Source organism: Leptonotus elevatus, chromosome 11 (genome assembly GCF_054856555.1).
Source record: "Leptonotus elevatus isolate MCC_2025b chromosome 11, RoL_Lele_1.0, whole genome shotgun sequence".
NCBI classification, from domain to species: Eukaryota; Metazoa; Chordata; class Actinopteri; order Syngnathiformes; family Syngnathidae; genus Leptonotus; species Leptonotus elevatus.
In genome coordinates this window covers 2,268,476-2,284,787 of record NC_141249.1, presented here as the reverse complement: position 1 = coordinate 2,284,787, position 16,312 = coordinate 2,268,476, and the positions used below count along the sequence as shown (strand labels likewise).

The following is a 16,312-nucleotide window of genomic DNA, read 5'->3' as shown; positions in this document are numbered from 1 at the left end:
TGAAAGAACTTACATGGTCATCCCATGCCTTCTTTTCCATTTCATTAGCCTCTCTTCGCTTCTTTTCGAGTTTCTCTTTCAGTACAGCAGCACGGGCATTAGCTTGGGCCTGGAATGTAAATCATTATACCTAAAATGTTTATCTTTAAAGTGCAAAATGTATTGTGTAAGTGTATTGCAATTTTAAAGACTGGTGCTGAAACATCATTAGAACGGAACAAAAAAAAAAAATCCCTAAGTCTAAGACAAATTAACACTGTCCTTAAATTATCTATAAAATGCCCAATAATTTTTGAAACAATACTGACTGTCATTCCAAAATCCAGTCACAATTAGCCTTAAATCAGCCCTTTTGTTATTATTCAATTCATTGTTCATGTGTTTTAAAGAGGAAGTCAATGTCAGCGTCACAACCAAACCCCAAAAAACAGGTGAGCTGTGGCTGGTCGTTACCTAAGCCCTTAACGCACTGTAATGTCGTTTTCCGTCGACAGCAAGTGGCTAAATTACGACGGCGTATTAGGGCCACGTATAAATATGTATTTTTTATTTATTTATGTTTTTCTCTTGAGAGAGCTCAGTATTGTTCATTCGGTAATCTTACCAATTTGACATCATCATTGCTCTCTCTCTCTCTTTTTTTTTTTACGTACGCGCGTGTGCATATGTGTGTGTGAGTGTGTGCTCACTAATTCACCTAAAACCTATTAAAAATCCCATACCGTTCACCTAAATCGAATACTTCAGAATCCTGCTAGAGTTGTGACGTTGTCAGGAGACCCGAGGAAGGATGAAAGAAAAGAGAAACCCAGCACCGACTAGACATCTCCTACTACCCACCGGGTTACTGACCAGAATCTTTCACCAACCCCAGAAACATCTAAATTCCAACAAATTAGAGAGACCTCAAGAGACCAAAGGAAAGACAGAGGAAGAAGCAGATTGTGTTTGAATTTCAATAGATGCTGGTGTGGTGGATCTGGCATGCATGAAAACCTCCACCGTCAACCCCGGCCAGAACAGAGCAAGCACAACCCACCAGGGCCCCCCAGGCCACAGCAGCGCCAAGGCACAACCCCCGGGCCTCGCAGGGACCATCGGCTGGAGAGCAAACCCAGGAGCCCGGAGCGCTCCCCACCCCAACACGGCCAGCGCCCCAAGCCCAAGGCAACAGAACGGGGCACGGCAGGCCTACCAGGCACCACACCGGCCCACAGCCCCCGCTCCCCCCACAACCCCCACCTGCCACCCACCACAACCCAACCCCCGCCGCCCCCAGGCCCCCAAATCCCCAGATACCCTTTCCCCACCACCAGCATCCACCCAGTCACCTGTGACCACCAAGCCCCCCACCCCAACCCCACCCTTGCCAGCCCCCAAACCCCGGGGACCCCCCGTAACCAGGCATCGGTGCCAGAGAGGGGCCAGACAGCGGAGCGGCGAGGGCACCCACGCCCACCCCACCTCTAGCCACGTGATGGGGCGGAACACTGGGGGCGGAAGGGGAGATGGTAGCACCGGGAGACAAGTGGCACCCCTGAACCCCAGGCCCGGCGGGGAAAGGTCCCGGTCGACACGCCAGCGTACCTAGTGAAAGCTAACCCTGTTACGGCAGCTCGCCGACTGGCGAACTCTATCCCTACATCGTGGATGTGACCCACCCAGTGTATATACAAGTGTGTGTGTGGTGCATTAAAATTGGGAGCAGGTAAGATGGAGCAGAGGAAAATGATATCCCCCAGCTCCGATCCACCTGCTTCCCGACGAGCAATATTGAAAATCCATTCATATGCAAGTCCGTGCGTGCTGTCGAGTCTCGCCGGAAGTGACTGAAGTTTTTCTCTGAATATTGCCCCCGCCCTCTAAAAAAAAATATAGATTTATTTACTAAATGGCTGCGCTCTAAGATGTATACAAAAAAACAACAACTGGATTTTGCTGTTTAATTCATATTTATATATTTATAACACAATGTTCATCAGAATGCCCTGTTTAGACTAGTGGCAGTGCATTTTCGACCTGACTTCCCCTTTAACAATGATCTCTACAACAATCTTTTTATTTCAAACATTCTAAGCAGACTCACTTTAAAAGCCAGTAACTTTTTCCTCCTCAGTTCAGCCTCTTCAGTTGACTCTTGACTGTCTGAACCATCACTATCATACTGAAACACATTAAAGAGTCAAATATTTTCAAAGCTGAACAGCTCTAATTGATTATCTAAATAATTAACATACCTTTTCTCCTCTAAGTCTGGCTTTGATCTGCTGGCGCTCATTGAAATTCTGTAAGCGGATCTGCCTGAGTCTTGTTAAGTATTCCTAACAACATATGGAAATTATAATGGCGGACAGGACTACAGAATAAATAAATGAATGTATAAAAATATATATCTATTGAGCAGTAATTTACAAGCAAAAACAAAATAGTTCAACAGCCAAAATACAAAAAGTGTGACTATGGATGTTCATAGCTAAACCGTTCCATTGCACAACCGAAAACAGAACATAAACAACGTGACAACACAGTACAGAAATGAAATAAATTTTATTTTATTTTGAATGTATTTTTTTGCGCTAAAACCCTGAAGCAGAATATAAAATGTGCAAGAATAATTGTGCTTGGTTGAAATATTAGTGTCAAAGGTATGATAATGAGGGGCTAAGATGGAAAACAAGCCATGCCACATGTGTTGGTTGGTAGCTGGAGAGTGAGCGTTTGGGCTCATGCTCCTACCTCCTCCTCCTTGTTGACTTTGGGTCTTGTAAACCGAGTTGAACCAACTTGGCCTCCAAAGATTGCTGCCCCGTATTGCCGTGTACCCTGTTTACCATTCAATTCAACCAAAAATTAAGCTAACATCCCTCTAGTGCCACAATATTTCGATTTTAAAAGCTGGCATATTTTAGTTTGACCAATTGCAGCATATTTTCCCTCTATTCCTGGTGGCAAATGCAAACTCCAATTCATGAGACATTTGGATGTTGTCGATCCTCTTACAAAGATATTTTATGTTCAAAATGATGAAAACATTTTGTTTTTTTTATTTGTTGCAATTATTCTCTCATTTTGAATTTAATGCAGGCAACACCAAAAAAGCTGGAACAGGGGTATCAAAAGAAAAAGAAAAGTTGAGGAATGCTAAAAAAAAATTGGAAACAGGTAAAAATGGCTAGCGCATCCATTTTGGCAGTAGAGAAAACACGTCCGACCCTTTGAGTAAACGGCAAACACCACACTTTAACAATGATAGACAGCTCTTGTGGACGAGCTGCCACAACGAGAAGAGGCAAAAAAGGATTGAGCATTCCCCAGGCTACCAAAAGAGGAATCAATGTGTAGCCATTGGATCACACCAGCCATAAAAAGAGTGAACAAGACAGAGGATTTGGAATCCTCCTCATTGCTTGTGTAGCGATCACTTCATATCAGGTGAGTCAATTACTGAATCAGTTCGTCGGGTAGATGTAGCTCAATTGTATAGTTATTAAATGAAGGCGAAAGACGTGATCGAGCACTTTGTACATGAAGGCTGAATCAGCAGATGCTAACTTGCCTGTTACCACACGCAAAACATGGGGTAAATAATAAATTTTTTCGCTTGTGATGCTACGGTTTAATATATATTACACAGTTGAATTTAATAACTGACCAACACCATAAATACTTTTTACGGCATAAATGACAGTGTCGGCTGAATTAGCAGATGCTAAGTTGCTAACGTACCTAAATAACACTGTCAAAACTTGCGTGAAACTGCTAACTTCGATGGCATTTTGACCACACATAAGGGGAAAAGCAATCCAGATTATACAAACTTGTAAAGCCTCTGTATGATCAGATTTGAAAGCACTCACCAGTGTAAGAGAGATAATTCCACGTAGCAGCGTCGCCAAGTTGCAAAAAATAAAAAACTCCTGACACTTCATCGGCAATGGTAATTTCATCCAACCTGTCCACCTCACGCATGTATATCATGTCCTTTTCATCTAAATTAGTGTCAATGCTCTTGGGCGGAAATTGACGGATAAACGCTAGTTTTATCCCTCTTTGTCATTGTAGTCCATTAACGCGGTGCCGCTACTTTTCTGCCAGAGGGGGTGTGTTCAGAGAAATAGTCTTGTGACGTCCGGATCACTATTTCATCATCTCTGGTCCACAATTTTATCAAAATATATATTTTTTAATCTGGATAAATACGTACACAGAAGCAGCAAGGCCGAAAACCAACATTGAATGGCCAAGACCTTTGATCCCTGAGGTGGAACTGCATTAAGCCTCGTTTCCTCCGCCGGTATCTACTCTACTCTACTCTACTCTAGCCCCGTCTCCACCAACAAATCTACCCGTCTCTACTCTACTCGCTTTTTCTGGTACCTGCTCCTTTGTGGTTCTAAAAAAAGTAGCCCAGTTCCAAAACGTGACGTAATTATTTTGGAGCACAATGATTGGTTCGAGACATGTCGTCATCAATATGCAGCTGCGCAAACCACCACCCCGGGAAAACAGCTGTCATTAACGACGGAAAAATGGACAACAATGGCTTCCAAACAGATTAATGCTTGGACTTTTGAGGAGGTGCAAACTTTTTAACATTATTGAATGCAGTCATCTGGTTGCTGCAATATTCATTCGATGTCTTCTGGCTGAACTAAATAGGCACAAACCAAGCACCGGGTACAAAAAAAACATCTGAGCTTTCCATTGTTTTTGCCTGTGTGTGCAGTGCACGCTAGCTCCGGTCGCTTTAGCATGACATCACTGGCGAGGTGAGGAGGGGCTCCCGGGTGGTGGCCGTGGCAGTGGAGACACACTGGTTTTTGGTGTAGAGCCAAGTAGAGCAGAGTAGAGTAGAGTAGGGTAGATACCGTCGGTGGAAACGAGGCTTTAGATAAGGTATTGCCATGTAGGCTGAGCAAAACTTCAGAAAACCAAGAGAAAGCCAAATTATATACCAATAATATCAAGAAATGCTGCCGGCTTCTCTGGGCCCAAGCTTCTCTGACATGGATTGACACAAAATATAAAAGTGTGCTGTGGTCTGAAAAGTCCACAAATCAAATGGGTTTTGGACATTGTGTCGTCCAGGCAGCTGTGGCCAAGTGGTTAAGATCATCATCTGACATTATGAGGATCTAGTTCAAGACCATCCCCCTCCCCTGGATGTCCTTGAGCAGGACACAGATACCCCAAAGCCCTCCCCGGGCACTAAAGCTGCACCCTGCTCCAGGAGGTGATGCGTCAAATGCAGTTGTCACATTTTCCTCTTCTTTCTTCTTTATCCAGGCCATGCAAGAGGAATAGGAACAACCCGATTCTTATCAGTGCAAAGTTCAATAGCCAGGCATCTGTGATGGTAGGGGATGTTGCCCATGGTATAGGTAACGAACATCTGTCAAGGCACAATTAATGCTGAAATGTACATATTAGAGGTTTTGGAAAAATACGTTGTCATCCAAACAACTTATTTTTCAGGGATGTCCCTGCTTCTTTATAGAAGACAATGCAAAGTCACATTCTGAACGTTACAACAGTGTGGCTTTGTAGTAAGAGTAAAAGTATTAAACTGGCGTACCAGCAGCATATTGAGTGTTGAAAAGGTGATGCCCTGTTCCTGGGGTTTTGTTAGAATGTGTTGCCGGCATCAAATCCAAATTGAGTGAATATTTGGTGGGGACAAAATAATAGTTAATCACTTTTAATATTAAATATTTTGTAGTGTATTCAATTGACTCTAGGCTGAAAATTGGTTGAGAAAATAATTTGCAAATGTTGGGCACTGTTTTTACAGTTTTTTTTGTATTTATATATCTTCCCAACTTTATTGGAATTGGGGTCTGTAGATATGTTTTAATTTCAAACCATAACATTTGTAAAGAAAGTTACATTACAAAATTGTACAGTCTTATTATGGCCTTTTTTTGTGTGTGCTTTATTTCTGGCTCCAGTGGCTCTATGGCCTGTAATACTGCTTTTTGTAGTACATTAGCATGAGAGCTGATGTGGCTTAAGATGATGGGCTGATAGGTTTGGCAGTAGGAGCAGCTGATTTGCAATACATAAATGCTGATACTTGTTGATATCAGAAAGGTTACATAGAACGTTTTTGCATTAGGGTAGTTTCCAGAAAATATGGCCCAGCCAGATGCTCAAACACTGACCCAGTTAGAGAGTCAATATTTTTTTCAAATCAAGAACCAGATTTCACTGCCTACAATATTGCATACATATTTCAGAGATATAAAAATAGACAACATTATTGAGATGTGTGCTGTTTGTGGTGAATGTATTTTGAATGCTGAAAATAGTCATCACAACCACTTCAGTTTGTGACATGCCAATCCATCCATGTAAACAAGAGCCCTTTATACCCATAAAATGTATCACTACCAAAAAAAAGTTGTTACCAATAAGTTGGCAAAATGTCAGTGCAATAAAATATCATTTAATTGAGTCCCACTCCGTCCATAATGTGACAATACTTCAGCAGAAAAAAATTATGGTATGGTCATTACTTTTTAAGTCCACAAGGTACTGCCAACGATTTACAACTGTACGTAACCTTATGCTTCCTTTCAGAGTAGTAATGTCCATGTGATAGGTCAACCCAATAAAAAGAGGAAAAATGACAATGTGTCAGAATGGGCAGGAGGTTGTGATCTGCACATCTCTGTTCATTCTCCTCGCGAGTAATAAGAATATATATATATCTTGTCTTTTTTCCATGTCTGTTTATTAAAAGTTCTAGGTTGAATGAACCTGACATTAACTTGGTCCCTCGAGAGCCGGGTGCCAAGAGACTTAAGGATTTCAGCAGGCGTAGTAAACTCCAGAAAGACTGTGGCTGCGGCACAGGCTCCCTAGAGTGAGTCTATGATCCTTTTTTGAGGACTGGAACTCTGCCCGCCAGCTGGGATCTGACAGGCTGACGGCATTCCGACGGAGGGAAGACAACAGTGGTGAGAAAAGTTTACTTTCAGGGGATAGTGCGAGTGAAGAAGATTGCGCGAAGGTACTGACGCAATAGTGTAAAACCTTGTGAATACTAGTCAATGGCAAGTAAAATGGAACTGAGCCCAGTAACGTCCTTGTAAAGAGACAACGCCGGAGTAGTGTACATACTTAAATTCCGTGAAATGCTGACAAAAAGGCCTTGTGTGAATGTGTGAAGTGAATGGAAGTGTAGCATCGCTTGATACTTACCTTTTATTAAACAAACAGAATTCTAAGTGACAACTCATTATGAAAGCAAAGGCAAGAATTATCCGCCTTCTTGGGTAGAAGCTTGACAATTCCCACAGTGAGAAATTTATTGTCACCCTGTTTTTCAAACATATCAGTCCATAGAACACCCTATCTGTTGACAAACTGGACCAAATTCTCTAAAATAGGGGGGTTGAAATACCTGCCCGTGAACCGAAAACCAAACGAGATAGAGAAATGAGACTGGCGCTGCCGCTAAGATTAAGACAAGGGAAAAAGTTGGAGTCTTAACAGCCTACTGATATCGAGGCATAAGTGTATTGTGAATAAACGTGTATGTGAGTCCGGCTTCTCACTGTTTGTCTGTCTGTAAGCTCCTGTATGTGTCTGTGTGTCATATTGTCTAAAGATGATGTCTAAAAGGGCTTGAATCATGTATAAGAGGTTGTTAAATAGTGTCTAACATAACTGCATAACAAGACGGTGAAAATTAGAAAAATTGGGACCTATCAAACTTGAGGTGCGTGGGCTTAAAGTGGTCCCAGAAGGGGTCACCACCCCGGTCCTTAAGTGAAAATTGTGCGATTAATTGTGTTTTTGGATGGTTAAGTGAATTTGTGAGAGTTTTAGTGAAGTAGGTGACTGGTGACAAATTGTTGAGATTGTGGCAGGCAAAATATCCTGTTTGCTGGATTGTTGTTTTAAGCATTGTAAATAATAAAAGTAAGAGACAAACATGTGATGGTACAGTTGATTATGGTATAATTAGAGAAACTGTACAAAGAGAAGATGAATTAGTGGATGAATTCAGAGTGCAATTCAAGAGAAAGTGTTTAGAACAAGTAGTGGTGTTATTAATGATAGACAGGTAGGAAGTGTATATCAGCTCAGCAGCAGTTGAAAAAGGCATTGTTGAGTTGAATAAAACCTGAAGGAAAGGAAGCAGAAACATTCTGGTTTGGAGAAGAGGAAGAAATTATGAAAACAATAGGAAGACCTGTAGTCAGTCCACAAGAAATGAAGATGTTTGATGGAAGTGTAATATTAGAGGACATTGGGGTAGAAATTGTCCTCAAAATAATTATAGGAATTGAAAAAACACAGATAACTGGGAAAGGACGACTGTGTTAGTGATGTATAGGTAAAATAGGATTTTTATGGAAAATTGACAATGTCAAAAACTAATGAATTTCGTAAGAAATTGAAAGATTAACGAATGAAGGTAATGAAGTTTAACGTGGACAGACAAAGGGGAGGGGCATTGAGGCCTCTGCTTCGCCCTTATCAGCCGGATCCTTAGAGACTGTGACTCTCCTCCACTTTCTGTGGACAATAATTTAGTAATATTCCACCTCCTATGAAAGGCTTATGATAGAAATATATGACATATATATTATTAGATACACAGATAACGCAAATCTGGTTTGTTAAATACAAGTTAAGAGAAATCTGAAACTTTGCTTTGAATAAGTAATGATGATTTTCGGCTACGGCTATTGTAAAGTATTTATAGAGGCACCACTGGGCAAATTGCCAAATGGGGAAGGCCTTGATATCACTCAAATGATAAGACGCTTTTATGTGGAATTGCAATAATTTCCTAGCAGAGAAAGACGATTACATATTCGAAAGGACTATGGACTATTTATTATTACTTTGACAGGTAGTGATTTAAATACTTACTGACTAAATAAACACTTACTAGGAGTTAAATGTTTTAAACGTTTCATTGCTGTGATGTTTGTATGTATTAACAGACTTGACAGTGACTCATGCAGATTCTAATTGGAACAACACAAGATTGAAGTAAGAGACCTGAAGTGAAGGAGTGGAATTTGACTACTCAAAGCTTAGATGAGTCTATAAATTACGATAGACACGCTGAGAGTGTAGTGTGAAATAGAAAAGAAAAACATGTGGGAAAGAAAGATAAGATGTTGGTGTGATAAAGAAAGTATGGGAATGTTTGACATACTAGTGAGATTGTAAGTAGAGCAGAAAAGACAGGTTAAAGAGGGTATGCATGCTGGAAAAACCAGGACGTAGTTTGAATTAATGATGTAATGTATAAAAGTTATGGTAGAACGAAATAGTAAGTGTTGAGATGGTAAGAGTCTGCGCGTCAGATTAGATGAGATTAGGAAAAGAGATTACAGTATTTTGTTTTTCTTCAAAACTGGTCAGAGAAAGGGGAAACAAGCAGCTTGTCTAGATGTGGAGAAAAGTCTGACCAAGTCAGTCAGTGAGAAGGATGGAAGCACATTCAGTCCGCTCCCCACCAAGGTTCCCCAACCACTGTCTAGGGCCTGTCCATTGTGCTGGAAGTGTCAGAGGGGACAGATCAAGAAGACATTGAGAGTCCCTTTCCTGAATCGAACGGAAGGTAAAATGCGATCCGACTCATTCGGGGCTGTTTTTTGTTTTTATTTTTGTTTTTGGGGCCATCTTGAAGGGGAAGAGAGAGGGGGAACACTGAATATTACATACAGAAACACCGGACATTGTGCACACTGGATTACGAACATTGGACAATAAACTCACATTAGAGCAACAACACATTGATTGCACTTAAAGGACAACACTTTGGATTATATTGTTGTGCTGATGATTATTTCACTAATATGGCTTTTATGATGGAAAGAAAAAATATTATGTTATGATCTATGATGGTAATAGTTTGCCTATTTAACAAATACATGGTATTGGTATGTTTTAAAGGATCCTACTGTCGAAAATCTAACTGAAGTGACTGATAGGTGATATGAAAATTTGAGCAAATATGTGATAAACGGGGGAAATGTTAGATACATGTTTATTAATTATCCCATATTTTGTCTTTTATTAATTGCAAAGCATTTGTTCAACATTGTGAATTTGTTCAACATTGTGACCTCTGAACTGTGTGAGTTGGAGTCGACTGCAGTCACAAAGCTTCATCACAAGACAGGAACTGTGCCCTCATCACAAGACAACTGAACTTTTTTATAGTTGATAAGCTTTTAGTGTTAAGGAATGTTTGAAATGTTTGCATTGTTGCCTGTGTGGTGACTAATTTCTGTAAAGGATTGTCACATTGCTGCTACGTATTTCCCAAACCCTTCAGAGTAGTAATGTCCATGTGATAGGCCAACCCAATTAAAAGAGGAAAAACGACAGAATGTGTCAGAAAGGGCAGGAGGTTGTGATCTGCACATCTTTGTTCATTCTCCTTACAAGTAATAAAAATATATACCTCTTGCTTTCCTTCCGTGGCTGTTTATTAAATGTTCTAGGTTGAATGAACCTGACCCCGACAAATAAAATAGATTTATATATTTTTTCACTCTAGTTGCATGCATGTCTTTAGTGTATTCTTGAGTGTGAGTCAGTAGGATTTGAAAGGTGCAGGGTTCAGCTAGAGGTATTTTGTGAAGTAAGCGGCTAATAAATTGTGGTGTCCATGTGATCCTCGAATGACGGCCATTGCAAACTATACAGAGGTAATTTATACCAGTTTTTCCTGAATATATAATATATATACTGTATTTGTATGGCATTGGTAGTAAAGTTGTTCAAATGTAAAAATAATAAACTTAAAATGTATTTTTTTCACTTGAGTGCTCCGTGTTTGGTGTCTAGGTACCAAGCGCTCCAATATGAAACAATCTCTTGCCAAAGATGGGCTGACTGAGCTACCTTTATGCATTCATAGCACAATGAGGAAAGGTTTGATTTAAAGCATATATAATTTTCACAAGTTCAATTTTGGACACTACTGGACCATGTTTTCTGAGAACCAACCGTTAATAGAAAACCAAACTTGTATGCATGGTGATATATTTGGTTGATTATTTCATATAAGGGGTTTAGTAGATCAAACATACGTACCAACTGTCCTTCGGCCCGGACTTTGTTGAGCATGGCTTGTCTTTTACGCTGTAAAAACTCCTCAACCTGATATGCCCGCTCAACAGGAATGTGAGTCTTCCGCCTAAAAACATAATATGGTAAAGACAAAGAGCCAGAGAAATTTGCATAGCTTTGCCATTGACTGATTTAGGCAGTGTAAGATACCTGCTCATATGGGTTTGTTTTGAAACGTGCTGCAATCTCTGTAGTTCTCTTTTGACTGCATCCGGGTTTATAAGTGGGGAAGGACCATTGGGAAGCACTGGGCCAGCAGCAGCTGGGACATTACTTGCAAACAGTTGTAACACTGTCAATATGTATTTAACATTTTGGATGGTAAAATACATCAGAAATTACCGAATGGGAGTGCCTAGCCTAGACGATCCCTCGCTGCCGATTCCCACCTCGTATGATTGTTGTTTAGCCATTTGGTCAAGGGCAGCATGGTAGTTTTCATATGGATTTCTGCTCATTACAGAGGCTGGAGTGGAGCTTGGGACGGGACAAGGGCCAACACCTACAGTCCTCTTTCCACCAACTACATAACACTTTGGAGGACAAAATGCAAGGTTTACACATACATACATACTGTATATACGAGGCTGGAGTGGAGCTTGGGACGGGACAAGGGCCAACACCTACAGTCCTCTTTCCACCAACTAAATAACACTTTGGAGGACAAAATGCAAGGTTCACACATACTGTATATACATATAGTAAATAACTCCCGCAGAAAATAAACAAACAAACAGTTTTCTACTGATACTACGTCTACACACGGACTAATTGCCAAACACAAATACTCAAAATCCCATCATAGACAATTTAGTCTAACATGATTATATAGGGTGAACTTATTTTGATTTCCAAAAGAGGACACTCTGCCCGGCCTCAAGATACGTAAAATGATACTCAAAGTATTTATGCAATGATTCCATACAGTATAACTATTTTAACGTATTCCTGCTCTGTATGGGTAGACAGTAAATAAAAAAACATAACTCTTTTGAATTCTTACTTGACAAATAAATGTTCAAAGCCACTCCCGCAATGGACTTAATATTTGCTTTTTTTTCTTGCTTTTTTTAAATAGAGGATGTGGGGGACAGATAGGATTGCTACCAGTGACCTAAAATTCTAGTCTGGAAACCAGACTCATCACTGTAAACAGCGGATGAGTGTTAATAACAATAATAATACATTAGATTTATATAGCACTTTTTTGGACACTCAAAGACGCTTCACAGTGGTGCATTATTCGTGCAATCACACATTCACACTGGTGGCGGTAAACTACTTAAGTAGCCACAGCTGCTCTGGGGCAGGATGACGGAAGCGTGGCTGCTACATTCGCACCTTTCAGACACCAGTGTGTGTGCCACTGGAGGCAAGGTGTGTGAAGTGTCTTGCCCAAAGACACGACACATGACTTGGGGAGAGCGGGGATCGAACAGCCGATCTTCCGGTTACCGGACGACCATCTCTACACCCTGAACCATGGCCGTCACACAGTCTTGTCACTGTTGGCTACTAAAATTCAGGGCCGCAGACACAGCTTACGCCCAATTTGAGCTCTCAAGAAGTACGTGAAAGGTGACCTACTTTTTCTGAGAGAAAAAAAAGTTTAAAATATATAACAATAATAAACACGCAGACATAAAACCCACCTTCTTTTTCCCCCTACACCCCGTGCGATCAACTTGCAAGCAGTCCACGGTCTACCAGTCGTGACAACAACATGGGGCACTCCGGCTCCCATTTTCTCCGCAATTAAAACAGGACATTTGCATGAATGTAAAAAACGCCCCCGGCCATCCGAACAGGATGTAGAAAAGTGGACATGTCCGGGCAAAGAGGATATTTGGTCACCCTATTATAAACAGAAACCAATTACACTGTTAGTTAACCTGTGCCAACACTGCTTTCGGTTTTGACATGATAGTCCTTCAGCCGCAAGGTCAAGGTGGTTCTTTCACCCTGTAACTTCAGCAAGCCAAATTGATAATGTCATTGTCTGAGTGGGGTGGTCATTATACGAATTAGCCCCACTGTTTCATAACAATCAAGTCAAAGGGCTCACTCAAAGACATTTTTGCCAAAATAAACAACTTAAGTTCTATTTCATCCCTGCTGGTGGTGCTGAAAGTAATGAATGTTCCCTTCATGCATGTGCAGTTTAAGTATGCGTACCAAAAAGTCATCTGTGACCCCGTGGGCAGCATTTTATTTTGAAATAGCCTGTTCAGAACCATCAAAAAGCCCAAAATGGGTTGCAATACCACCCAGGGGTTTTAACCCTCCAAAGGCTGGGAGGATGTTTTGGTTAGTTTGTGACAAAAATGCATTTGTGACATCCTTTTTTTTTTTCCAGACCCGGTGTAGTCGAGCGACTCTCTAACCGCTCCCAGTGAACAGCAAGGATCTGGTTATTCTTCTCAATGTAATAGTTACCATATGTGCCACGGAGTAACTATTGTTATTGCTTGTCCAGTTTGCCTTGCGTTAGTAGCACACAGGCTATTCAACTTGTATTTTGTTAATTTCACTTATATAAAAAATAAAATATATAATAACTATACAATAATAATTTATGATAACAAATAATACTAATAATGACAATAACACAACAATAACAAGCAAACAGTTTTTATGTTTATTTTGTTTCTGTTTCCCTGGTCAACTTGGGAGCAGCCTTCGGTCTAACAGTCGATCGTGATTGACTGACTGGGCACTACAGCAATAAAAACAAAAATAAAGTAATTGGCCTCACTGTTCCATGCTTTTCGAAGAAAGTAGATTCAGTAAGATAAAGTAGTAAAACGTGAAACACAATTTATATATATATATATATAGTTTTTTTTAAATGCTATGGTGAGACCTACATATCAGGATTAATAAATATTACTAAAAAGTACCTTCCTCTCTGGGCTTCCAATAGTTGATATCAAGTCATTTTTCCAGCCTTGCTCCCTGGCATGGTTATTACGACTAACCTGAAATAGATTACAAGTTCATAATGACTGAATTGTAAATTGTAATTTTGAAAACAAAATTAGTATACATAGGAGTGTGCACTGTGCAGATACATCAATTGTATGATGTATTGTATGATGGCGACACATAAATGTTAAAAAACGATTACATTTTCAAAAACACAACCACTGCTCACGAAGCAGAAATGAAAGTCGTCCATGCCACACGGACATCTGAAGGAATCAAACAAGTGCCAATGAGATTTTAAGAATTGCATTCGGAAGCATTTTGTGTTTTATGAATATGAGAATAGAAAGGACACAGACAAGGCCTACTCCATGCTCTAAGTAGGAATTTGCCCCAAAACATCTTTGCAATTCGCTAGGAGGGAATTTGTGTAAAATCATGACGATTGTGCACTTCTTGAAAAGTTTTTAATTTTTGGCAGGGTGATAGGCAGTGGCGGTTTTAGCCAGCTTTACCTGTGGTGGCAAGGAGGTAGCAGGAGGTTCAGTTGGGAGGGCGGAGGAAATAACCCCCCTGCTTTCTCCACACACACGTGCGCGCGCACACGCACTCGCACACACACACACATTTAGAATTCAGGTTTCATTTTCTGTATTCCCTGGCAAGTTTTCGGCAAGTCATGTGAATAATCGCTTAAAACCCAGTCCTTGTAGGCTAGGGCTAGAGCTGTGCCACAAATGATTCTTTTGCTAGCCAATGATAGTACAATTAGTCAACTAATCAGATAATTAGTAAATTGCAGCATATTGCACCAGCAGGGCTCTGAGATCTGTTCACTTGGGTCAATTAGGGGAAACCCAGAGCTCATAGTAAACATGGTGAAGCTGCATTTAGCAGTTACACAAATGGAATAAGCTGCCAACAGAAGTGAAGTCAGCCCCGAATGTAAATGCTTTTAAATCCAGGTTAAAGACTTCGCTTTTCCCCCCTATACATTTGATTAAAGGTCTTATAAACATTTTAAATCATGTTTTTTAACTATTTTAGAAAACATAATTTTTTTACTCTTAAATATTTTTATAGCTTTCCGTTAATGCCTTTCAACATTCTCAATGTGTGTTCTTTTTGTAAGCTACTTTTGTTTTCCGTTTTTCTTCCAAATGTTAACTGTTGTGTTTGTTGATGCTTGTTGGTGCTGTCTTTGCTTGTGTAAAACACATTGAGTTGCCTTGTGTATGAAATATGCGATAGCAATAAAATTGCCCTGCCCTGCCAGCGTGAAGCTCAATACTCTTATGTAGCAATCATTAGCTTACAGCCTGAATTGTTTAAGTATGTAAAAACTAAAAATAAAGAGAACTAAGATGATAGTAAATTCAACTTCGATTCAAAACACTTGTTTTTTAATTTTGTTATTTAACCTTTTTCCAAAACGTTTAGTTTTGCTCCAATAGTACACTGCTTAATTCAAAAAAGTAAACTGATCTATACAATTAAAATGAGTTACGCATGTGAAACGGAAAATAAAAACAATAATTACTGTAAAGGCTAGGAGGAACAAATATTTTTTAGCACTACAGTATAACAGTATATTTTAATGAACTGGGTTATGTGTGTCAAGGCCTGTATGCATCATAGCACACACAAAGTTTTATTTTATAGTAATTCATTACTGCACAACTAGTCAGTCTAAGAGTTATGGTGATTACTGTCATTTTACTGTAATCACTGCACTACCGGACACTTTATTGTACCTCTCATATCGTCGCTATCCTGTGAAAAACACTTCCACTACTCAGAAAAAGTTAGGGATATTTATTTGGCTTTCAGGTGAAATTGATGGAAAATGTAAAAAGTTCACGCTACAGTGATATCATATCATGAAAGTAGGACATTCAAGTAGAAGGATGCACTGGTGATTTCCTCATCTTAAACAATTGATTGAAACAAAAGTTAACAACAATGATTGCAAATGGAAGGTGTAAATATAGAAAGAGATTAAATTCCTGGGGTTAATTGGGGAGAATAAAATCTGCTGGAAACCGCACATTAACTCTTTGACCGCCATAAACGTTATAAAACGTTTAGTATAAACCTACGGAAGGGCGCCGAGGACGTTAAAAGACGTTCACTATGTTTTTTTTTTGTTTTGTTTTTTTGGGAAACGGGTGGATGAAAGCCTTGGGCAGTTGTGCTGAAAGTATCAGGCAGATCTAGTTAATATAATGACTCGTTTTGGCCCCTAGATGGCAGCGGTGACTCTCTTTGCACAAGGTTGAAT

General features: G+C 40.1%; 1 protein-coding gene across 11 annotated transcripts in view; it reads right to left on the bottom strand.

Annotated features, from left to right (window-relative positions):
- The window catches only part of nek1 (NIMA-related kinase 1), a 60,273-nt gene that overhangs the window by 25,210 nt on the left and 18,751 nt on the right, over positions 1-16,312 (bottom strand). For 5 of the 11 annotated variants that reach the window (XM_086090140.1, XM_086090142.1, XM_086090145.1 and 2 more), the window contains 7 exons: positions 11,449-11,639; positions 11,257-11,379; positions 11,071-11,173; positions 2,737-2,823; positions 2,238-2,321; positions 2,087-2,164; positions 14-109 (listed from right to left, as the gene is read on the bottom strand). In XM_086090140.1, coding sequence (XP_085946266.1) covers positions 14-109; positions 2,087-2,164; positions 2,238-2,321; positions 2,737-2,823; positions 11,071-11,173; positions 11,257-11,379; positions 11,449-11,639 — 762 coding nt within the window. Of the gene's footprint in view, positions 1-13; positions 110-2,086; positions 2,165-2,237; positions 2,322-2,736; positions 2,824-11,070; positions 11,174-11,256; positions 11,380-11,448; positions 11,640-14,006; positions 14,085-16,312 lie in introns of all 11 variants that reach the window. The other 6 variants (XM_086090136.1, XM_086090138.1, XM_086090139.1 and 3 more) reach the window with 3 other exon arrangements.